Source organism: Cavia porcellus, unplaced genomic scaffold (assembly GCF_034190915.1).
Source record: "Cavia porcellus strain 051 isolate PalLab524CR breed Dunkin Hartley unplaced genomic scaffold, mCavPor4.1 scaffold_9, whole genome shotgun sequence".
In the NCBI taxonomy this organism is placed as follows: domain Eukaryota; kingdom Metazoa; phylum Chordata; class Mammalia; order Rodentia; family Caviidae; genus Cavia; species Cavia porcellus.
Genome location: NW_026947492.1, coordinates 15,980,568 through 15,999,990, shown reverse-complemented (window position 1 = coordinate 15,999,990; position 19,423 = coordinate 15,980,568). Strand labels below are relative to the sequence as shown.

Sequence of the window (19,423 nt, the reverse complement as noted above, 5' to 3'; positions counted from 1 at the left end):
TATGAAGACAATATGATTCATTGTGACGCCCATTCTGGTTGATTATTACCTTCTTTTGAAGTCCTCTAATTCTCCAAAGTTTTGGTTTTATTGGTCTTATTCTTTACTGTTTTGTTCAATTTTATTATAACTGATGATATAGGGTCTTTTTAAGATAACAAGAGGCATTATGGTAACCATTGTTGATCACCTTGTATTTTGTTTTTACATTATGTATTATGTCCATGCTTTTGATTTGACTGACTCTGTCCTGGTATGTCACATTTTGTTTTACTTTCTTCAAAAAAGTAATAAGAACTTTGGAGCAATAAAACCCAAAATGTGTAATTGTCATTGTACAAAAGAATGGAAAATAAAGTTCTGTAAAAAATATAACTGCATATATATTTAAGTGTATAAGACAGATAACCATATTACTGAGTTTTGTTGGATCATTGAACAAAACTGTTTGCAGTCTCACTGTTTGAAAGTCCCCTCTATATGCTTTAATTTTGTAACTTCAACTATTTCTAAGATAACAATATATAATTAACTGGAGATTTTCTACTGTTTATTCTTTCTGAAATTCTGTATAACTTGTACCCTTTTTCTGTTTTTTTTTCCTTTTTCTCCTTAAATAAAATTTAAAAAAAAGAAAAAGAAAATTTAACATTAGGTGTACCTTTTCAATACATATTAAATGCTTGATATTGTATGGTTAATTCTAGGCACTGTATTGTACAATTGCTCTCTGGAAGTTACTGATATTATATAATTACAATTTTATACTATTAAAAAATCTCCATATTAAATTTTTCCTGACCTTGGAGGCCACAATTCTATGTTCTCTTTTTATGTATCTTACTATTAAATGACTTGTGCAAGAGGAATCTTATGGTATTTATTGTTCCATGTTTGACTTACTTCGCTTAATGTAATATATTCCAGGCTCATCCATGCCACAAAGAGAATCTTCTTTTTAAAGGGTGAGTTTTATTCCACCATAGTTATATTTCATATTTTACACAGCTAGTCCTCCATGGTTGGGCATTAGGGTTGCTTTCACCCCTTAGCTGCGATGAACTTAGTAATAAACAGAAGACTTTGAAATTCTGATTTCAATTATTTTTCACATATTTTCAGAAGTGGGATTGTTGGATTATAAGATAGTTTTATTTTTTGAGGAATTTCCATTTTATTTTCCATATATTGATCAAATGCAAAGCATGGCTGCACTGTGCACTGAGAAGAACACAGGGAAGCATATCTTACCTTGAGCCAAAATTCCCGAGTGAACCATAAAGTCTGAAGGGAGAAACCATGAAGACAGAGATTTCATTATGAGATTTCCAGAAGAAAACCACTGCTGACCTAACAGGCTTTGAGAAGAGGTACAGAAGCAGACTCTGAGGGGAGCCTTGAGACAGCGGTCAAGCAGATGGTTCGTATAATAATGAAAGAATAAAGAGCTAAGACCTGTGAGACACAGGAGGACCTCGCCCGACACGCAAAACAGTGAGCAAGGAAAAAGTGCAAAATGATCAGAGCCATGGATCTTTGAAACCAGGACAATGAGGTTGCCATTAGCAAAGAATGAGAAGATGATAACCGAAGTTAGTTGAGGGGACGCTGATGAATTCACCACTGTTAATATGAAGAATGAGAACAAAGCAACGCATCTTCTGGTGATCACGGAAAGGCAAATAGAGGTGCAGGTTGAGACGTTCACCTTCCCCACCCCAGGGTCATAGCTAGATGAGCCCTACTGTGCTAAGGCCCCCAATCACATGTTTTCCTGACGTTTCTTGTTTGGTCAACTATTTATGGTGATTTTTTTCAATTGCCAGCTTGAGAGAAAAAAATTGCATCATTTTATATGCATATTACTGATGAGTTTGGCTATTTTACATATATTTAATAGCAATTATTATTTTTACAATAAATTTATCTTACCAAATTTTTATGGCTTCCATGTAGATAGAGACAAACACTGATTTTGTATTGGTTTCTAAAAATTGATAAATATTTATTTTGACTCATATTCAACTTTTAATTTTTTTTTTTTTTCTGTACCAGGATGGAACTCACAACCTTGAGCTTGTCAGGCAGGTGCTTACACCACTGAGCTAAATCCCTGGCTCAGATTTTTAATTTTTTTAAATAAATGTTAGATATGTTAAATGCTTATATATAGACATGAAAATTATGAGGAGTAGTAATAAAATACAAATTTGAAACTACCATTCAGCCTAAGAACAAAAAATAAATACCTAAAGTTATTATAAGTTATATTACTTATTTATATTAAAAATAATGAAGACAGGGCAATTTTTAAATTTACTAGAAATGTATTTGTCATGGTTCTGGAGACTATGATGTCCTTGTTCACGAAACAAGGGATGTCCTTGTTCAGCAGAACTGGGACTATCTGGTGACAAGTTGCCTCCTGAGGTCTGGAAAGCCTTCTTCAGGTTGTATCTTCACATGAAGAAGAGCAGAGACAGAAAATAAACCCACCCCTGTTCTTTCCTAAGGACACTAATCCTACACAGGAGGGGCCCACCCTCATAATTTATGTACTTCCCTAGACCTCATCTTCCAATACTATTTCACTGGTCCTGGATTTCAATGTACAAATGGACCGGGGTGCAAATCTCCAGTCCATGGCAGAGGGCCAGACTGGATGAAGTTTTCTGTGACACCTTTTTCTCTTTGGTAACAATATTTACCACCCATACACTCTGAGAGGTGTGTTACATAATGTGAGGTGTGACATGCAGCAAATGTTCTGTAAACTGCTGTCATAATCACACCGTCCTCCTCCTCCTGTCACCATCAGGCTCATCCCTCCAGAGCATCTCTGAGTAGGAGCACTGACGGAGAACATGCTTACCTTGGTCCTGATAGTGAACAGCACATCTCACACATAGTAAAACAGATGATCCATTTAGGGTTTTGGTAGCTAGCATAAATCCATTTAGAGGCTTTTTAGGTTGGCCTATGCAGCGGGCCTCTAACACTAGCACTCTGACAGAGTGAGGCAGAGGATAACACATTTGAGTCTAAGTAAGGCCAGAGCAATTTAGTGACTTAATAAAACCCTATTTCAAAATTTAAAAAAATAACAAGTCATAGGTATGGGATGTGCTCAGTGTAAAGGTCCTGAATCAACTCCCAGTACAAGTAAAAATTAAACAATAAAGTATGTATTACTAAATTTTCAGACTTTTAACTATTATGTTGAATAAGAGAATCAAAATCGTTTTTCAAATAATTTGATTGACTCCTATATATTCCATTACTAAACCATTTCACTCTAGAAATAAAACAAATTGATATGATTTTTATTCTTGTCATTTTTAATTTGCTAATCTATTAATCAAAGTTCATATTTACCATTATAACAAGAATTTCCTCAAATTTTACTTCTCTGGGTTTATTTTCAAATCAATCTTCATATAATGTCATTGTTTGATGGACACGATAAGTACTAAAATTCTATGAAATGGTAGAATAAGTATAATTAGAAACCTTACATATTAAGTACCTTACATAATTAGTACCTTACATATCCCAAAATAGAAGAGAGAAATTTTAAAAAATCATAAAAGCTTAAGGTAATAGAGACACTAATTATACTGAATTGATCACTGTTCAAAAATACATAAACCAAAATTACACATTGTACCTTATAAATATGTACAAGTAGAATAGGGAAACCAAAAGATAACATGCAAGAATAAAAAAATTTAAAGAAAATTCTTTGTATAAGCAAAAGAAACATTTTGCTCTCAAAAAGTAAGGTTGCACAGATTCCTCTTTTTGTTTAGCCTCTGGGAAACTGATTAGAGGCTTATTTTCCATCCTTTGACAGCTGTGAGGATCACTCTATAAAACTGTTTGAGCCAAACTGGTCTATGTGGAAAATATTTTTTAACCATGTATTTGATTTGTGGAATGGGTGGCATTTAAAAGAAGCCTTAAGCTCTCTTTCTATTGTAAATTTTATTTTCCCATAAATATTTCTATTATATGTTTGATTTTTGGATTTATGCCTTGAAATCAATCACAAAACTTCTTCACTGTGAATATCTAGAGTACCTGTAGTTATATATTTACCTAAATTAATAATTTCCACTTCTATACTATTTGCATTCATCTATTTTTCTAGTTTGGGCTATTTTTCTAATTCACCACTTTTACAAGTTTCTACTTTTGTAATATAAGAAAATAAGATTCTTATTTCTTTCTAATCTCCTCTGGTAAATCTTAGATTTCTATAAGAAAAATATCAACTATTCTTTCCACCTTGAGTTCATACTTTATTTATAAACATTCCTATAATTTTAAAGTTTTAAATATAAATCATGGTATTTAAATCAGTATCTTCTAATATAATTCTATTTCTAGTAGAAAATTCTTTCTATAGTACTGAGCCTGAAATATTTGTGAAATGATTTGGGCATAGTCCATGCACATTAAGATGGTGTATTCTTGAGTATAATTTTGTTTTTTTTTCAATAATAGCTAGAGTACTGTAAATATTCAGTAATAAAGTTTGTTACCTGTGCTATTTAAGTCTTTAAATTTTTAATTACATCTTTGGATGTGAAAATGGTTGACAAAGGAATTTTCAATTCACCTACAAGGTGGAGAATATAAAAATAATAGTTTTAAAAATCTACATAATGTTAGGAATACAAAGCCCTAAATGACTAGTTACTCAAGTAGAAATCTTATAACAACTTTTTATTTTTATTTTTAAGAGAAAAAACAGAAAAATGAAAACTTAAACAAAAATACCAACAAAAGCAAAATGACAAGAAGAACGATAATAAAAAATGGCAAAATAGGATTTCAAAGCAAGATGATAGGAATTTAAAAATAATCATACAGTAATTTTTAAAATTTTTTAAAAGTATAGACAAGTGATTCCTGTTCACAGGTCCTTCTACTGAGTAGATCTTAGATGGAAATTGGGAGGAGGTTTTGTCTTAAACATTTCAAGAGTCATTCTGACATGCACGCAGGCTGCAAATCATTGATTCAGAAAATCTCTAACTCTTTACAATTGAAAAAAAAATACAAGTTTCAAAAATAGATAAACACCAGGATGACTCCAGCTCAACCTATTTTATAAGATCTCAGCCCGTGGATCAGTAAGGGATAGGACACAGATGTAGTGCAAACCCAGGTCAATACTCAGAGCAGCTTGAATTCCAAGCAAGTCAGAGAAAATTTTCCAACTCCCTTTGCCAGAGGTAGTATTATGTTTTTCATCCTTAGGATGAGGACACTGGTGTCTGAATAAGTTTGACAACTTTTATTAATTCACATAATTGGCACGTCTTTCATTAGTTTCAAAAGCCAAGCGAGATAGGTCTTCCTTGTGTAATACATTTCTTGAAATGGATTTCAGAGTATTTTCTTGTAATGAAGCACACAGGATCAGATTGCAGTATAATTGTAACATTTATTAAGATTTGTTTTACCAGAGACTTGATATCATGTTATGGGTAAGAGAAATACCATAGCGGAGAAGCACATTCCACCCAGAGACTAGTGGGGGACACATTTGAGGAAGGAATGCTAACGCACTGGGAGCTATGTCTAATGTGTAAGCGCTGAATGCCACAGGAACATACCCCGGAGTCTTCTGAACCTGCCTTTCAGTGTTGAAAGGTTTCCCTGAGGTTGTGATAACTGCCTACGTGCAGGATGGACAGGTCAAGCAGGCCAACCAAGCAGAGATGATGGCGTGGTCAGCTAAAGAGTTACTGTGTACACAACGTTGAACGTCGCAGCTGAATCTGAGTCTGCTCATACAAGGCAGGTTCACAGGAGGCATAATCACTGCATTGGGTCATACTAGAAGGAACACGGAGAGAGAACATTCTAGAGGTTCCCTGTAATCGGGCATTGAGTGCTGCAGAAAGGTGTGAGTGGTAATGAATAAGAAGAGTAATGAAGGGAGACCCCATCTGAGGATTTAACAATTAGGTAAGTGATCCTGCTTTCACTGTGGTGGTGATCTTGGAAAAGGATGGAATTTCCTGCAATGATGAAGGTTAATTTCACACATTAAATTCAGGTGTCTATGGAGAATTCAACTGTAGATATAAGCAATGAAATACACAGGTCCAAATTCCAAATGTGAACTCTGGAACTATCTGAGAAGGAATTCTTTACATAATCAGTATATATTCATCTACAAAAACTAGTGCATCTATTTTGAAATCTATGGAAATTATCTCTAAAATGTAAGTAGAAAAAATTGGAAGAGTTCAGGAGGAAAGTAAGAAAGAAAAGAATGAGGTAATGAATTTTGCAATTATTAGGCCTTTGAGCTACACACTGTAATTTGTGCTGAATTAGTTCGTTAATGAGATGTCTTTTTTTTTTCAAGGGTTTCAGTCCAGGCTTTCTGACCCCAGTGCTCTTTCAGTTACTCCTCTTTTCTTTCTATATGAGAAAATTCCATGCTGTATGTGAGAGGAAGGACTGTTTAAAGGGAAACCTGTATTCCTGCATAATAAATACTACTGCTTGCAGATGGAAAATATTTCCCTCCTGAAGGCTTTTGTCAAGGCAACCTTGCATCACTATTCCTGAAGCTGTCGATGAGCAGGTTAAGCATGAGTACCACAATGGTGTAAAACACAGTGGACCCTTTCCCCTGGTCCATAAACAGGACTGCAGAAGGATGGAGGTACATAAAGGCCCCCATCCAAAGAAAACAGAAACAACAATTACATGCGAACTACAAGTGCTAAAGGCTTTAAAACTCCCTTCATTAGAATGGATGTGAAGAATGCTGCAGAGGATGAATGTGTAAGAGACAATGACAGTAAGGCTGGGCACACCCACATCAAAGCCTACTACAGTGAGCACCACCAGCTCATTGGCCTGAGTACTAGTGCAAGACAGCTCCAGCAGCGGAAGAATGTCACACATGTAGTGATTGATGGTGTTGGCCTCACAGAAAGTCAACTTCAGCATGCACCCTGTGTCGGCCCAGGCACCAGCAAAAGCTCCCACATACACAACCACAGACATCAGGGAGCAGACCCGAGGAGACATGGTCACCGTTATAGCAGGGGCTTGCAGATGGCCACATAGCAGTCATAGGCCAGGACTGTCAACAAATATAATTCTGCACTGACAAAGAAGCAGTAGAAAAAGAGCTGAGTCATGCATCCTGCATAGGAAATGGTGTTTATCTTTGAAACAAAATTTACTCCAGTAGTTTTGGGGTAATAAAAGAAGAGTAGCAGAGATCAATATAGGATAAATTGAAGAGGAAGTGATACATGGGAGTGTGAAGGTGTGAATTCCATCTGATCAGAGTGAGTAAGGCCAGGTTTCCTGCCACAGTGACCGTACAGATTCCTAGGAAGAGAAAGAAGAAAAGGAGCTTTGTCCATGAGAATTCTGTTAAACCCACCAGGATAAACTCAGTGACAAGAGTCGTGTTTCCAATGGCCATTCTCTCTGAGCAGAATCTGCAGCACAAGAGAGTGGAGTTATATTTGAGGTAGAATCCGAATTTGCCACGCAGTGCTCTGCCTATATCCTTCTGGATCCCAGAAGCCCAGAGACTCCACAAAGTTTTATTTTATTTTCTAGAAAGCTCCATCTGGCTCTGCCTGTATGAGGAAAGCAGGTGCATGAGAGAGAGAAGCACAGCGTAACCACGAGGGGGCGATGTGTAAAGAGGGGAGACATGCAGATACTTGGCTTTAGCTGTGGCTAACCGCTCCTCCAGTTTGTTCTTGTTAATCTTCACTCACTACACTCTGGATTCCCTGAGCTGGAAATTGGGTGCTATGCAGGCCGCATGCCATGAGCGCTATGTTCACTGCAGACTTCAGGACACAGACGCAAAATTCTTTAACTCCCAAAGATGCATAGCAAGAGTCAGTAAGCCACCCTGGGAACCTGTGTGTCCTTCATAGAAAACTTGCTACAGGGCAGAAAGATTGAAGGCCCTGAAAATTCTGTCCTCTCAGTGGTATTTCTTACCTCTGCTTTCTTCCCACACAAACCTTGTAGTTATCTGCAACTCGGGGGGTTGAGAAAATCAGAAAAGGTCACAGGGCATAAACACATGAAGACTCAGTGATCACCCTTCTTATGCCAGGGGCTTCTGAACTGTTCTTTTGGTATCTGTGCTACTTTTCCCCAAAGAGAAATAGCTCTGCGGCTTCAGGACGTAATAATTCTGAACTGAAGCCTCCTCCTCTTTGTGTGAGGAACAGCTCACTACACTCATAAATCAGCCTTTGAGTTACTCTGCAAGTTAAAGACCATGATTTTTAATCAGGAGTTTCCCTGCTGTGATAATTAACTACAAAAACAAAGCCCAAGGAACATTCTTTTCTCTCAATTAATAGCAAGTGGCATTTTGTAAATCATTTTATCCTAAGCATCAAATACTCTGGGAATTAATTCTGAATCTTTGTCAGAAATCTCTCCATAATTAAAATCTTTTAGGCAAAATGAATTTTAAACAAATGTTTATGCAGCAACGAAGATGTTTCTACACTGGTATTTGTAGAGATGATACTATATTCAGATTTCAGCTCGGAAACTGCACATCTCCTGGGTGCATGAAATAGAAAACTTACTCTATGTTCTTCTTTCTCCATGTGCTTCTTCGATTTGTACAGATAGTTGTTAACATAGTAATGTAGTATAAGATATATTTTAAAATGTTAAAGATTTGTAGATATCCTCACACATATGCAATTTCATGTTTTAACATCTATCAGTATGTGATACACAGGGCTTTACACAGTTGATCACAAATTTCTGCCTTTTACCATTTTCAATAGTATTTCCTTTTCTTAATCAGCTCTACAATCCCATCTCTCCCCAGTATTCACGTGGGAATACTCCCCAATATTCTGGCATGCACATGCCCATAGTTTCCTAGTTACTCATATAATCAAATACATTTCTGAGGCTTCACACTTGATACACAAAGTACACATTTTTTATCTCTTTCTGTTTTTAGTTAAAAACACTATATTGAGGTATCTCCAATATCCTGGTTTATGGATAAATCATAATATATGCAAGCATTCCACATAAATGTAATAACTATTTTCCAGGTTTTTAATCACCAAAAGCAATACTAAAATTATCATTACTAAATATACATCTTGATCTGACAATTTACTTCCATGTCATCTTTCATTTACTATCACGTACTTTCTACAAAACTAAAACCGCATCACCACAGGCAGTGTGAGAAATCACCTTTCTCTCTCCCAGCACACCCATCAGTAATCATGGTAGTGTTTTTTAAGTGTGACAGTCCGATAGAGGTACACATTACTGTTCCTTTAATTGCGTTTCCCTGTCTACTACCCAACTGAGTGAACTTGTCATAAATTTGTAAATCTTTTTAATTGTTTTTCTATAACTTGCTTATCCATGTCCTTTCCTCCTTTCTGTAGCATTGTTCTCTCCCTCTTTTTTTTTTCTTTGAGAGGATACACTGGACAATACTTTTGTTGTTGTCATTTATCATTAATATTTAAACAACATTTTTCTTTTAATCTCATTCCACTGAAATGTGTAATGTTTGTTTTGTTCAGGAAAAAAATGTAAAACCTTTTGCAGTGAAAATATCACACTAACATGTATACTTCTTCTCTAACATAACTATGCACAACTACAAAGCCTTCAGGACTAAATTTTGGCTTCATCTGTAGCCACCAGCAGTTTACCACCAAGGCGAGGGAGCGCCAGGGTTCATCTTTTAAACTCTCTAAGTTTGTTTTCAGTCTCCTGCACTCCATTTAACTTAGAGAAGAAGCTCAGGTTACAGAAGTCTGCAGGCATGTCACATCTTGGCAGTGTTCTGTTCCTGTCCCCACCGCAGCCGACCTCTTCCCTGCAGTGCTCCCACTCACCGTAGCAGCCTTTAATCTTTTCAGACATGCAAGTTACCCATAATATCTGTCCCCACAGATTCCTCTCCAGATATCTACTCTAAATATCACCTTCTGATGAATTAGGGACCATCTGTGCTTTATCTTCGTATTTCTGATATGTAAATAATCCTGACACAAACATCATTCTCTCCTTTCGTTTGCTTCCCAGAGACAGTGGGGTTGGACTGGAACTGCTCTAAGGCTGGAACTCAAAATACAAATTCAGTGTGGTTGACTACGAAAATGTTTATTTGAGAATTTGGCTTTTGAACTAGTGTTTCAATATCATATTCTTGTTTTAATATGAGAACATGCAGTGATGAGAATCCTAAATTCATCAACACAATATATGCACTGATTCATTCCCAATTCATGACATAGGTCTCCTGTATGCTCATAATGGGAGACTTCACTGCAAGAGAAGGAAGAGAAGACTAGTGGAGTTGATTTTCTTTCAGGTTTTCTGCTCAGGATGCTCTTCATTGTGACACAGCTGTGTATCTCAAGAAGGCCTATCTTTACTAGAAGATTTTAAGAATACAGATTGGCCTTAATAGCACACATTAAAATATTACCTATACTTCTGAGTCATAGCTGAGTAGCCGAATAGGCTGAAATTAATAAATGACCATGAGAAACATTTTTTTGATATAAAGTAGACAGTGTTAATTTGGGGTATGCTTAAATAAAATCTGAAGTAAGACCTCTGCTTTTCAATTTACTGTTACATAATTTCTATAGTATTTATGAATATCTGTCCATGTGAATATAACAATTCATATTTTAAAGGGAGGCTTCTCTCTTCATACATATATATATATGTATATATATATGAATACAGATATATTTTATAAACTTTTGATAAACATAGACAGTGAACTGATTACCACAGTAAATCAAATTAATGTATTCTTCTCTTCACACATTTACTTTTTCTGCATATGGGAAAGCATCTAATTGTCTTTTGTAGTGATTTTTTGGAAAAATTATTAAGCATAAAACTAATATTAATGAGTTAGCCACTTCCTCATGACAGTATCAAACTACTCAAGTATTTTGATCAGTATCAAAATACCTAAAGGTAGAATGATTTAGTTTTGGTTTTTCGGTGATTCAGAAAGGTCTGATGGGGAAAACTTTTTAAAGCACAGCAGCCAGAGAGCAGACAGTGAGGGAGGAGTGCTAGAGAATATACAAGATATCCTCCAAGTCACCCTCCAGTGACCTGTCTCTTCCACGTCTTTCATCTAGGGTCACCTCCTTCCTGACACCACATCAGGCTTCGTTTCACGAGTGGATTAATTCATTAGTGAGCATAGCACCTGCATCATCCAATCACCTTCCAGAAACCAACTCTCTGAACACATGAGCATTTGGTGGGATATTCTAGATTTAAACCATAGAAAACATACATGACAGCCATAGAATTAGTCAACCTAAACATAACCACAAGCTTGAATCCTGCATCTACTTTTAAATCTATATTTCCCTACACCTACCTTCATCACAACCAAAAATATCATTATACTGTGTCTATATGTTTAATGATTCAAAGATTCCATATATAAATGAGATTATGAATTATTTCTCTTTCTGTGCCATGCTTATTACACCTCACATATTTTCCTCCAGATTTAGCTCATATGTTGTCACAAGCGTACGAGTTTCTTTGAAAAGCTAAGAAATATTCCAGTGTGCACGTGTATATCACCACACTGCTTTATCCATTCACTTGCCAAAGGACACTTAACTGAATACATATCTGACTGTGACTAACGCTGCAGTGAATATGAGAAGGCAGGCACCTAAGAGGAATTAACATCAGTGTCTGTGGAAGCAGGTAGGATTCTGTGTCAACTGCTTATTCTGAATTAAATTTAGTTAACTTCATGTGGTTTTCTAATAATGGTTGCAATAATCTCTATTTTCAACCAAGAGCATACAAAGCACCTTTCCTGTATACCCTTGCTAAAATGTCTCTGTCTTTGTGATAATGACCATCCCAGCAGGTGTGTGGTGATGTTTCACCATGATTTTCACTTGAATTTTCCTGGTATTAGTGATGTGAAGCAGCGTGTAACAACCACACTGAACTACAACTAGAATATCCCAGAACCTTTTCAGATCTTTACTAAGAAGACCTTTTTTTCCCTCAAATTTCAAGCTGTCACATTAACATAGAAATATTCTTTCAGAGTACATTCTGGGAAATCCCATGACTTCCAACTTAACTCTCAGCTATGACAACCCCAAATCTTTTATATGTTCTGCATTATTTCTTTAGTGCCGTTCACCTAGTAAACAATAACAACCAAAACCTGTGGATAATTCTGTGTAGTGTATGTAAACAGCCAGACTTAGCTTCCTTTTGAAGCTATCCAAACAGATAACTAAGCTTAGCTTAGGGGCTACGTCAGCTATTTATTTTTAAGGCTCTACTGCCTTCAACATTTTAAAAAGTGCATTTAAAATGACTTCATTTTAAAAGAAATCTACTTTTATGAAAATAAAATAGGCATCCATTGTATTTTGATATTCTTCAGATGAAAGATCAGGATTCCTGTTTGGTGCAGACCTGACCACATGAGTAGTAATGAATTGGATGAGGAGTAACCCAGCTCTGCGATGCCTGCAAAGTCACCAATGAACACTCGCGCTAATCATAAGTAATGACAAGCCTTTTATAAAAAAAACAAAGCTCAGCTGTTTTATATAAGAATAATTTGCTGAGAGCAATCACAGTGTTGATTTTTTAGTCACCCATGAAGAAATGGTAACTTTCTTAAAATAAGAATTTAGCAGTCCTGTGCATTTAAATACAAACAAGTCAACAAAGCATATATTCTGAATATAAAAATACGCAAATATGAAATAGAAAACAGAAAAAGGTGAAAATGGTATGCATTTTTACAGTTCCTTGGGAAAATATTTAATGTCACTTGTGACATCAGACTAAGAATTTTAGAGTAGGCACTTTTTTTATTGTTTTCTCACAAGGAAAATCATCTACCACTCTGCTTACAGTCTTAACCTCCATATGGAAATAACATATGAAAGCCAGATATGATTTAATTATTCCATAGTCTGCCTGCCCTCTAAGCTGAAGTATCTTTAAGATAAAATGACACAAACCTGAAAAAATTATGACTTTATATTGCTAGCTTCTTCCACAGAAGAGAGAATAATAGCCTCCATGTTCCTACTCATTTACTCTTGTATTCAAAAGATTTATCAAAGCTTTATAAATGGCTTTTAAATTACATCACTCTAGAGAACACATTCAAACTAAAAGGTTTTTTGAAATTTTCATTGGCATTCTCCACTCAGAAATATCTTTTTAATTGTCCATTTTTAAAAAACCAGTCTGAGGGGCTGAGGATTTAGCTCAGCAGCATAAGCGCCTGCCTTGCAAGCAGGCAGTGGTGAGTTTGATCCCTGGTACCAATAAAAATGAAAAAGACAAAAAAAAAATCAGTATGAGTTCTGTTCTCTTTCAGGTCAATTACTTCTCAATTAAAAGACCTTGAAAGTCAGTTCTAACTTTGTCCCAGACTACTCTGTTCCAAAATGGAGTCACTTGCCTCTCATCTACAGTAAGCTGAAAGGTATTCTCCTTCCCAGCAAAAAGGTCTTTCACATTATTGTCTGGATCAAAAATAGCAACAATAATAATAATGTAACAAGAATCCTTAGACAATGTTGTGCATTCTCCTAGAATAGCATCGACTTTCAAAGCAGAGTCACTTTCTTATATTTCATATTTAACTAAATAGTCTGAGAACATGAAGTAGAAAGTATTCCAGAATAAGGGGTAGACTTGAAATTGGAGGACTAGTGGTCTAGTCTCAGCTATTTAATTAAAGAGCTGTAGCACTGCTGAGTACTTTATTGACCTCTTTCAACTTCAGTATCTCACCTATAAAAAAATCCATGTGCTGACAGCCTAGTATTTGTGATTTCAACTGTATGGAATATATACAAAGTCTCTGAGTAAAAGCTATATTATGTTAATACCTGTAATATGGGTAGCATTGGATAGATTATGAAGTATGCATTGGATAGATTTTGCAGTGATATCTATGTCTGTGAAACATCACCATTAGGAAAACACACATTGCCCAGTGTACGATGGGAAGCACAGAGTGGAGATAAATCACCTGGTTCAATCGTGGTTGTAAGTTGCATAGGAATGGTCCTGTGCCAATGCTGCAATGTCCACCCAGATTGTCTTTATTAATTCATATGAAGAAACATCTGTTATTTTAGAGGAAAAGATCGTAGTGATAATAAAAAAGAAAAGGAAGAAAATTATTTTCCAAACATGACTTGTAAACAGGAAAGTTTGTAGAGGAGAAATTGTGGAACTGGCAAGGGAAGAAATAAAACCTACTGTAAAAATTTAGAAACTAAAGCAAGGTTCAAATTTCCTCCTTCAGATAATAAAGAAATATAAGAAAGCTGCCACTAAATTATTTTAAGTAAGGATAATCTCTCCACAACTTCACAGACATATTGAATTTGATCAAAACTTTCCTTTCCTCAAGGTTTTTATCAGGGCAACTTTAACATCTTTATTCCTTAAACTATAGATTAAAGGGTTCATCATAGGAACCACAATAGTGTAGAAAACAGAAGAGATTTTTCCCTCATCCATAGACCCAGCAGAGGATGGTTTGAGATACATGAACGCACCTGATCCAAAGAACAGAGAAACTGCAACTATGTGGGCGCTGCAGGTGCTGAAGGCTTTGGACCTGCCCCCGGTGGAGCTTAGCTGAAAGATGTTGCAGAGGATGAAACCATAAGAGATGAAGATGGTGACACTGGGCACAATGATGTTGATCCCCACCACAATGAAAACCTCTAACTCATTGATGTAGGTGCTGGTGCAGGAGAGCTCAAGCAGAGGGAAAATGTCACAGAAATAGTGGTTGATGGTGTTTGCATCACAGAAGGTCAGCCTCAGCATGCATCCTGTGTGGGCCATGGCACCAGAAAACGCCATCAGGTAGGAGCCAAGCATAAGGCTGAGACACACTCTGGGGGACATGGCCATGTTATATAGAAGTGGGTTACAGATGGCTGCATAGCGGTCATAGGCCATTGAGGTCAGCATGTAACATTCAGAAATGATAAAGAAACTGAAAAAGTACAGCTGGGCCATGCACCCTCTGTAAGAGATCACATTCTTTTCTGATATGAAGTTCATTAACATTTTAGGTGTAAACACAGAAGAATAACAGAGATCAATAAAGGACAAGTTGAAGAGGAAAAAGTACATGGGTGTGTGCAGGTGTGTGTTCAGCCCAATTAGAGTTACCAAACCCAAATTCCCCATCACAGTTACCATGAATATCACTAGGAAAAGGAAGAAGAGGGGAAGTTGGAGGTCAGGCTTGTCTGTCAATCCCATCAGAACAAATTCATTCACCAAAGAGCCATTTTCAGGTGCCATTCTTCTCTGAGACAGCCTGTGGGCAGAGAAAAGCAGGTTCCATCAGACGTCATCTAACTTGTCCAACGATATGTGAGGAATGTCTGGAAATAACAAACCCACCTATAAAGGACTCGCCTTTAATGTCACCATGATAAAAGCAACACTTGTCTTCTTCTTACAGCTTAAACACCTAATCATAGTGAAGAGCATTACCAACTTAGCCAGGGAGCTGAGGTCAGCACTGCTACAAGGAAACATGATTGCCAGATAAATCAAGCAAGAAGGGAGAAAAGTGCTAGGTTATATAAGTATATAATTGCCTTCCTCTCATATTATCATTTCTTTCCTTGCCTGGAATCTTCCTTTACAAGAACTGGAGGCAGAGGCCTTTCCTCTTCATGTTGACCTTTAAAGCTAGTTAGGCTCTGATGAGGTTGTAATCATGAACAGTTTCTACTCTAAAACAAAATAAACAGACTCTAGAAATCATTTAGTTACTGCCTCCTATCACACGGAAACTTCTTGAAAAATGAGAGATATGGTTATGAACAAAGAAGTTATTCATAAAATTACTGCACCCCTAGGTCCACTAATCCTCTGAACACTCTTTGTTACCCTCAAAGACATTCTTCTACTTGTTTCGCTTGATTGTTAGTTTGTGGATAATCAACAAATTACATATTTTAGAGCCTGCGACTTTATCCAAAAGTATGACATTATTATGCTAAGCATAAAAAACAAGACACATGCAGAAATAATTCTGACTCTTATCTAAATGTAAAAATATAAAATAGCTACATTTACATAAACAAAGAGAAGGATGTTTGATGCTATTGGCTAGTGGACGAACAGATCTGGTGAGATTTGCCAAAGACTCAAATTACTCAGCTATACAAGATAATAAATCTTTGGAGATCTATTTTGTAAAATGTTTACAGTAGTTAACAGTGTAACCTTGCATAATTACAATTAGATGAGAAGATCTTAGTTCTCCTCTTGCTATGTGCATGTGCATACAGATTACACACAACAAAGGTGATTGTAGAAACAGTGGATGTGTTAATCATACTCTTTGTCCAGATCATTTTATAATCTTTATGTCAGCACATTAATTTATAAACTTCTAAATATAAGTGTTAGTAATTTCTGAAGGAGGTATTCAAATGCAGGGCATTAATACCAATAGATTTCAAAACTAACCTTCCTTAAGAGAGGAAATTTTAATCTTCCTTTATTGATTTTCACCCCCGTGGCATGTAAAGGACAAATCAGTTTTTCAGGCTTTGTTTGCTTCAATTTCAGGAGGATGCGGCACAGACTAATTTTTCTTATTTCTTGGAAATCTTCCTGAAAGGGTGGCAATAATTAATAATGAGAAGTATTTCTCCTATAAAACATCAGTCTTGAAGAAAAATAACAAGCTTTTCTTATCACATTTTCTACTGCACATGAAGCCAGAAGGTTTAACATGAGTTTAATGACATAATGCAATTGGCTACAAGCAAGGAAGATGCTTCTGAGTGTCTCGGAAGAACAAACCTCGACATAGGAAGGTAATGAAGGGATTGTGTTTACTCCTTAAATCATGATCTGTCTTAAGTCCTTAGAGACTCAGTTCTTCACGTGGGTTTTTTCTTCTCTGTAGGGATTGTACATCCTCCATTTCCCATTTACCTTGATTTCTTAAGGGAATTTTATTTTTTGGGTTCTTCTCTCTTTATTCCCACATCTCTAACAGTAATTATCCCTGGAGTGTATGTCCAAATGTCCATGTTTATATATTTGAAAATTTTCAAGGACCATAGTAATTTCCTGCATTATCATTCCTGTGATAACTCCAAAGTACCTTTTAACTTGTGGCATGTACACTAGAGATTTAACCTCTTAACACTGACTGGAAATGTCTACCTGAGAATCTTGCTGAGGAAAATGGTGATGAAGTGAGCGATTTCCAAATTTCTCACAGAAAAAAGTAGATAGAGACTCAAAGGATTTGTGTGTGAATTCTCCAAATTTCCTCATTCCAATATTTCGAAGAATTGCTTAGCATGTCTGTAGAACATACATTTGTAGAATAGTGATGGCTTAAATAACCCTGGATGTTTGAATTTAAACACTGGATGTTTGAATTGTTCACTGGATAATTGGATTTTAAAAAGATATGAGTGGCTGGGTATTTATCTCAACAGCTCAAGTGCCTGCCTGGCACACACAAGGTCCTGAGTTTGATACCCGGTACAAGGTCCACCCTCTAAAACAATATATGAGAAAGTTCGGGTCAAAATAATACTCTGAGTGAGGGAAATAGTCCACCATCAACTGCTATGGCTCGTGTCTAAATGTCTCCACAAAGCCTCATGGCATTTCAGTAGAGAAGGAAGAGTTTGATTGCTCTTTTCCTGGTTCTCTGTCCAGAGGATCCCAGCTTTTTTATTGTCACTATTTACTGATATTCTCCTGTTGCCAATTTCTTCAACTCTAGATCAGGAACACAAAAGGTAAAAAGAAAATATGAGGATCTCATTAGTATATCTTCTTTTGTTTCTTCAGATTCGTAAGAGATTTGCCTTTTATACATTTTAGAGCCTTTTCATCTTTGTTTTATATATAGGTTCCAGGGTTTTTCGTTGTATGTAAAAGGAGAAATATTTAATTTACACTGTATTCTCAGAAGTGTATTTCCTTGCATATTACTTCTTCATTCGTTTGAAAGAAATAAAAAATAGAAATAAAAGATAACAGTTTCAAATCAGACTAATAGGAGAGTAACAATAACCAATACATTGCATATTATTATCTTCACAGTAGTTACTCAGAGTACAAGATACAGGCATGAAATTTCCAAACAGTATTACCACAAACGTTTCTTATCAATGAACTGAGGGAGAGGAGGTAATACCGTTTCTATTTATATGTATTTTTAGGGAGTTACTTTAGAAGGCTGGATATTTTCTGGCAAATGGAATTGCATGTGTATTGCTTTATTTATGTTTATAGCAACTCTGCAATGGAGAGAGTGTCTTTTAGGAGGGAGATGAAGACATTAAAGAGAAATTAAGCAAATGATTCCAGAGTTGTACAACCCAGCATGTGTTGGAATGAATTTATTTAGATTATTCCCTCACCACTTCATTTGAAAGTGTCTTCTTCACCAGTCTTACCAATTTTCAAGGTAAGAATAGCTTTGGAATCTGCCCAAAGCTGTCTTGTAAAAGATATTTAGCTTTTAGCATTCCTTTAGATGATCTCATTAATGGACTTTTCAGCCTGACTCCCATGTATACTGACAGTGAGTTCCCAAAGACTGAGGGCTATAAGACATGCCAAAGGGAACTGTCAGCTGGGAGTCTTAGTGCTTCTTGAACAGAGTGATCTTTGGTGTTGTGTTTAGGTCTTTGATAAGATCATCAGTTCTGTTACTGTTATATGATAAAGCACCTGTTAACAAATTTAAAAAAATTGTGAGGAGAGAAGAAAAATTTTATTAAGTCAGTAAGTTAAATGTTGTAAGTTGTTGTCAATACTTTGATTGAAAAAGAGCTTCAGAGCTGAAAGATTCAGTCTTCTGATATTTGTTTAAGTGTTTAATGAATTTGTCTCAGGGATGAGTGGGGATTCTGGTTCCTAGCTTGCTGACCCTTTCTAAAAATGACCAAATTTAAAGGGAAATATTAGAAGGCGCAGGCTCTATATCTGTGCTTTTTATACAACACTAAGAATAAGCTTTCCCTAAAGAAACTCCTGTTGTATTCTTAAGAAGAAATTCAAGCAGGAGGGGAAAAGACCTGCACTGGCTCCATTCTGGGAGGAAAAGTTTCCCCATATCTGTGTCTTTAATATAATTTTTCAATAAACTGCCTTCCTTAGCCTCTGGCCTCACATCAACTCAACCCTGTTAACAATATATCAGTCAGTGTGTTCTTCTTTGCTATGAACTCACAATTAAATCAGAATACCCAGTAGTTTTAAGAATGATCTTACGAAGCAGAAACAAGTATTTTATTAAAATTCAACACTTGCTTATACATCTTTTATTATTATGTATTGCCATGGAAGTACACATGAT

General features: G+C 36.0%; 1 protein-coding gene and 1 pseudogene across 1 annotated transcript; both read right to left on the bottom strand.

Annotated features, from left to right (window-relative positions):
* Nucleotides 1-6,562: 6,562 nt before the first annotated feature.
* LOC106028240 (olfactory receptor 8B8-like) lies at nt 6,563-7,465 on the bottom strand (annotated as a pseudogene).
* A 6,888-nt stretch (nt 7,466-14,353) lies between these two features.
* Nucleotides 14,354-15,387, bottom strand: LOC100713114 (olfactory receptor 8B8-like). Its single transcript, XM_003472617.4, has one exon. It carries the CDS (start codon nt 15,373-15,375, stop codon nt 14,443-14,445), a length of 933 nt encoding a protein of 310 aa, XP_003472665.2. The 5' UTR covers nt 15,376-15,387; the 3' UTR covers nt 14,354-14,442.
* Nucleotides 15,388-19,423: the final 4,036 nt, after the last annotated feature.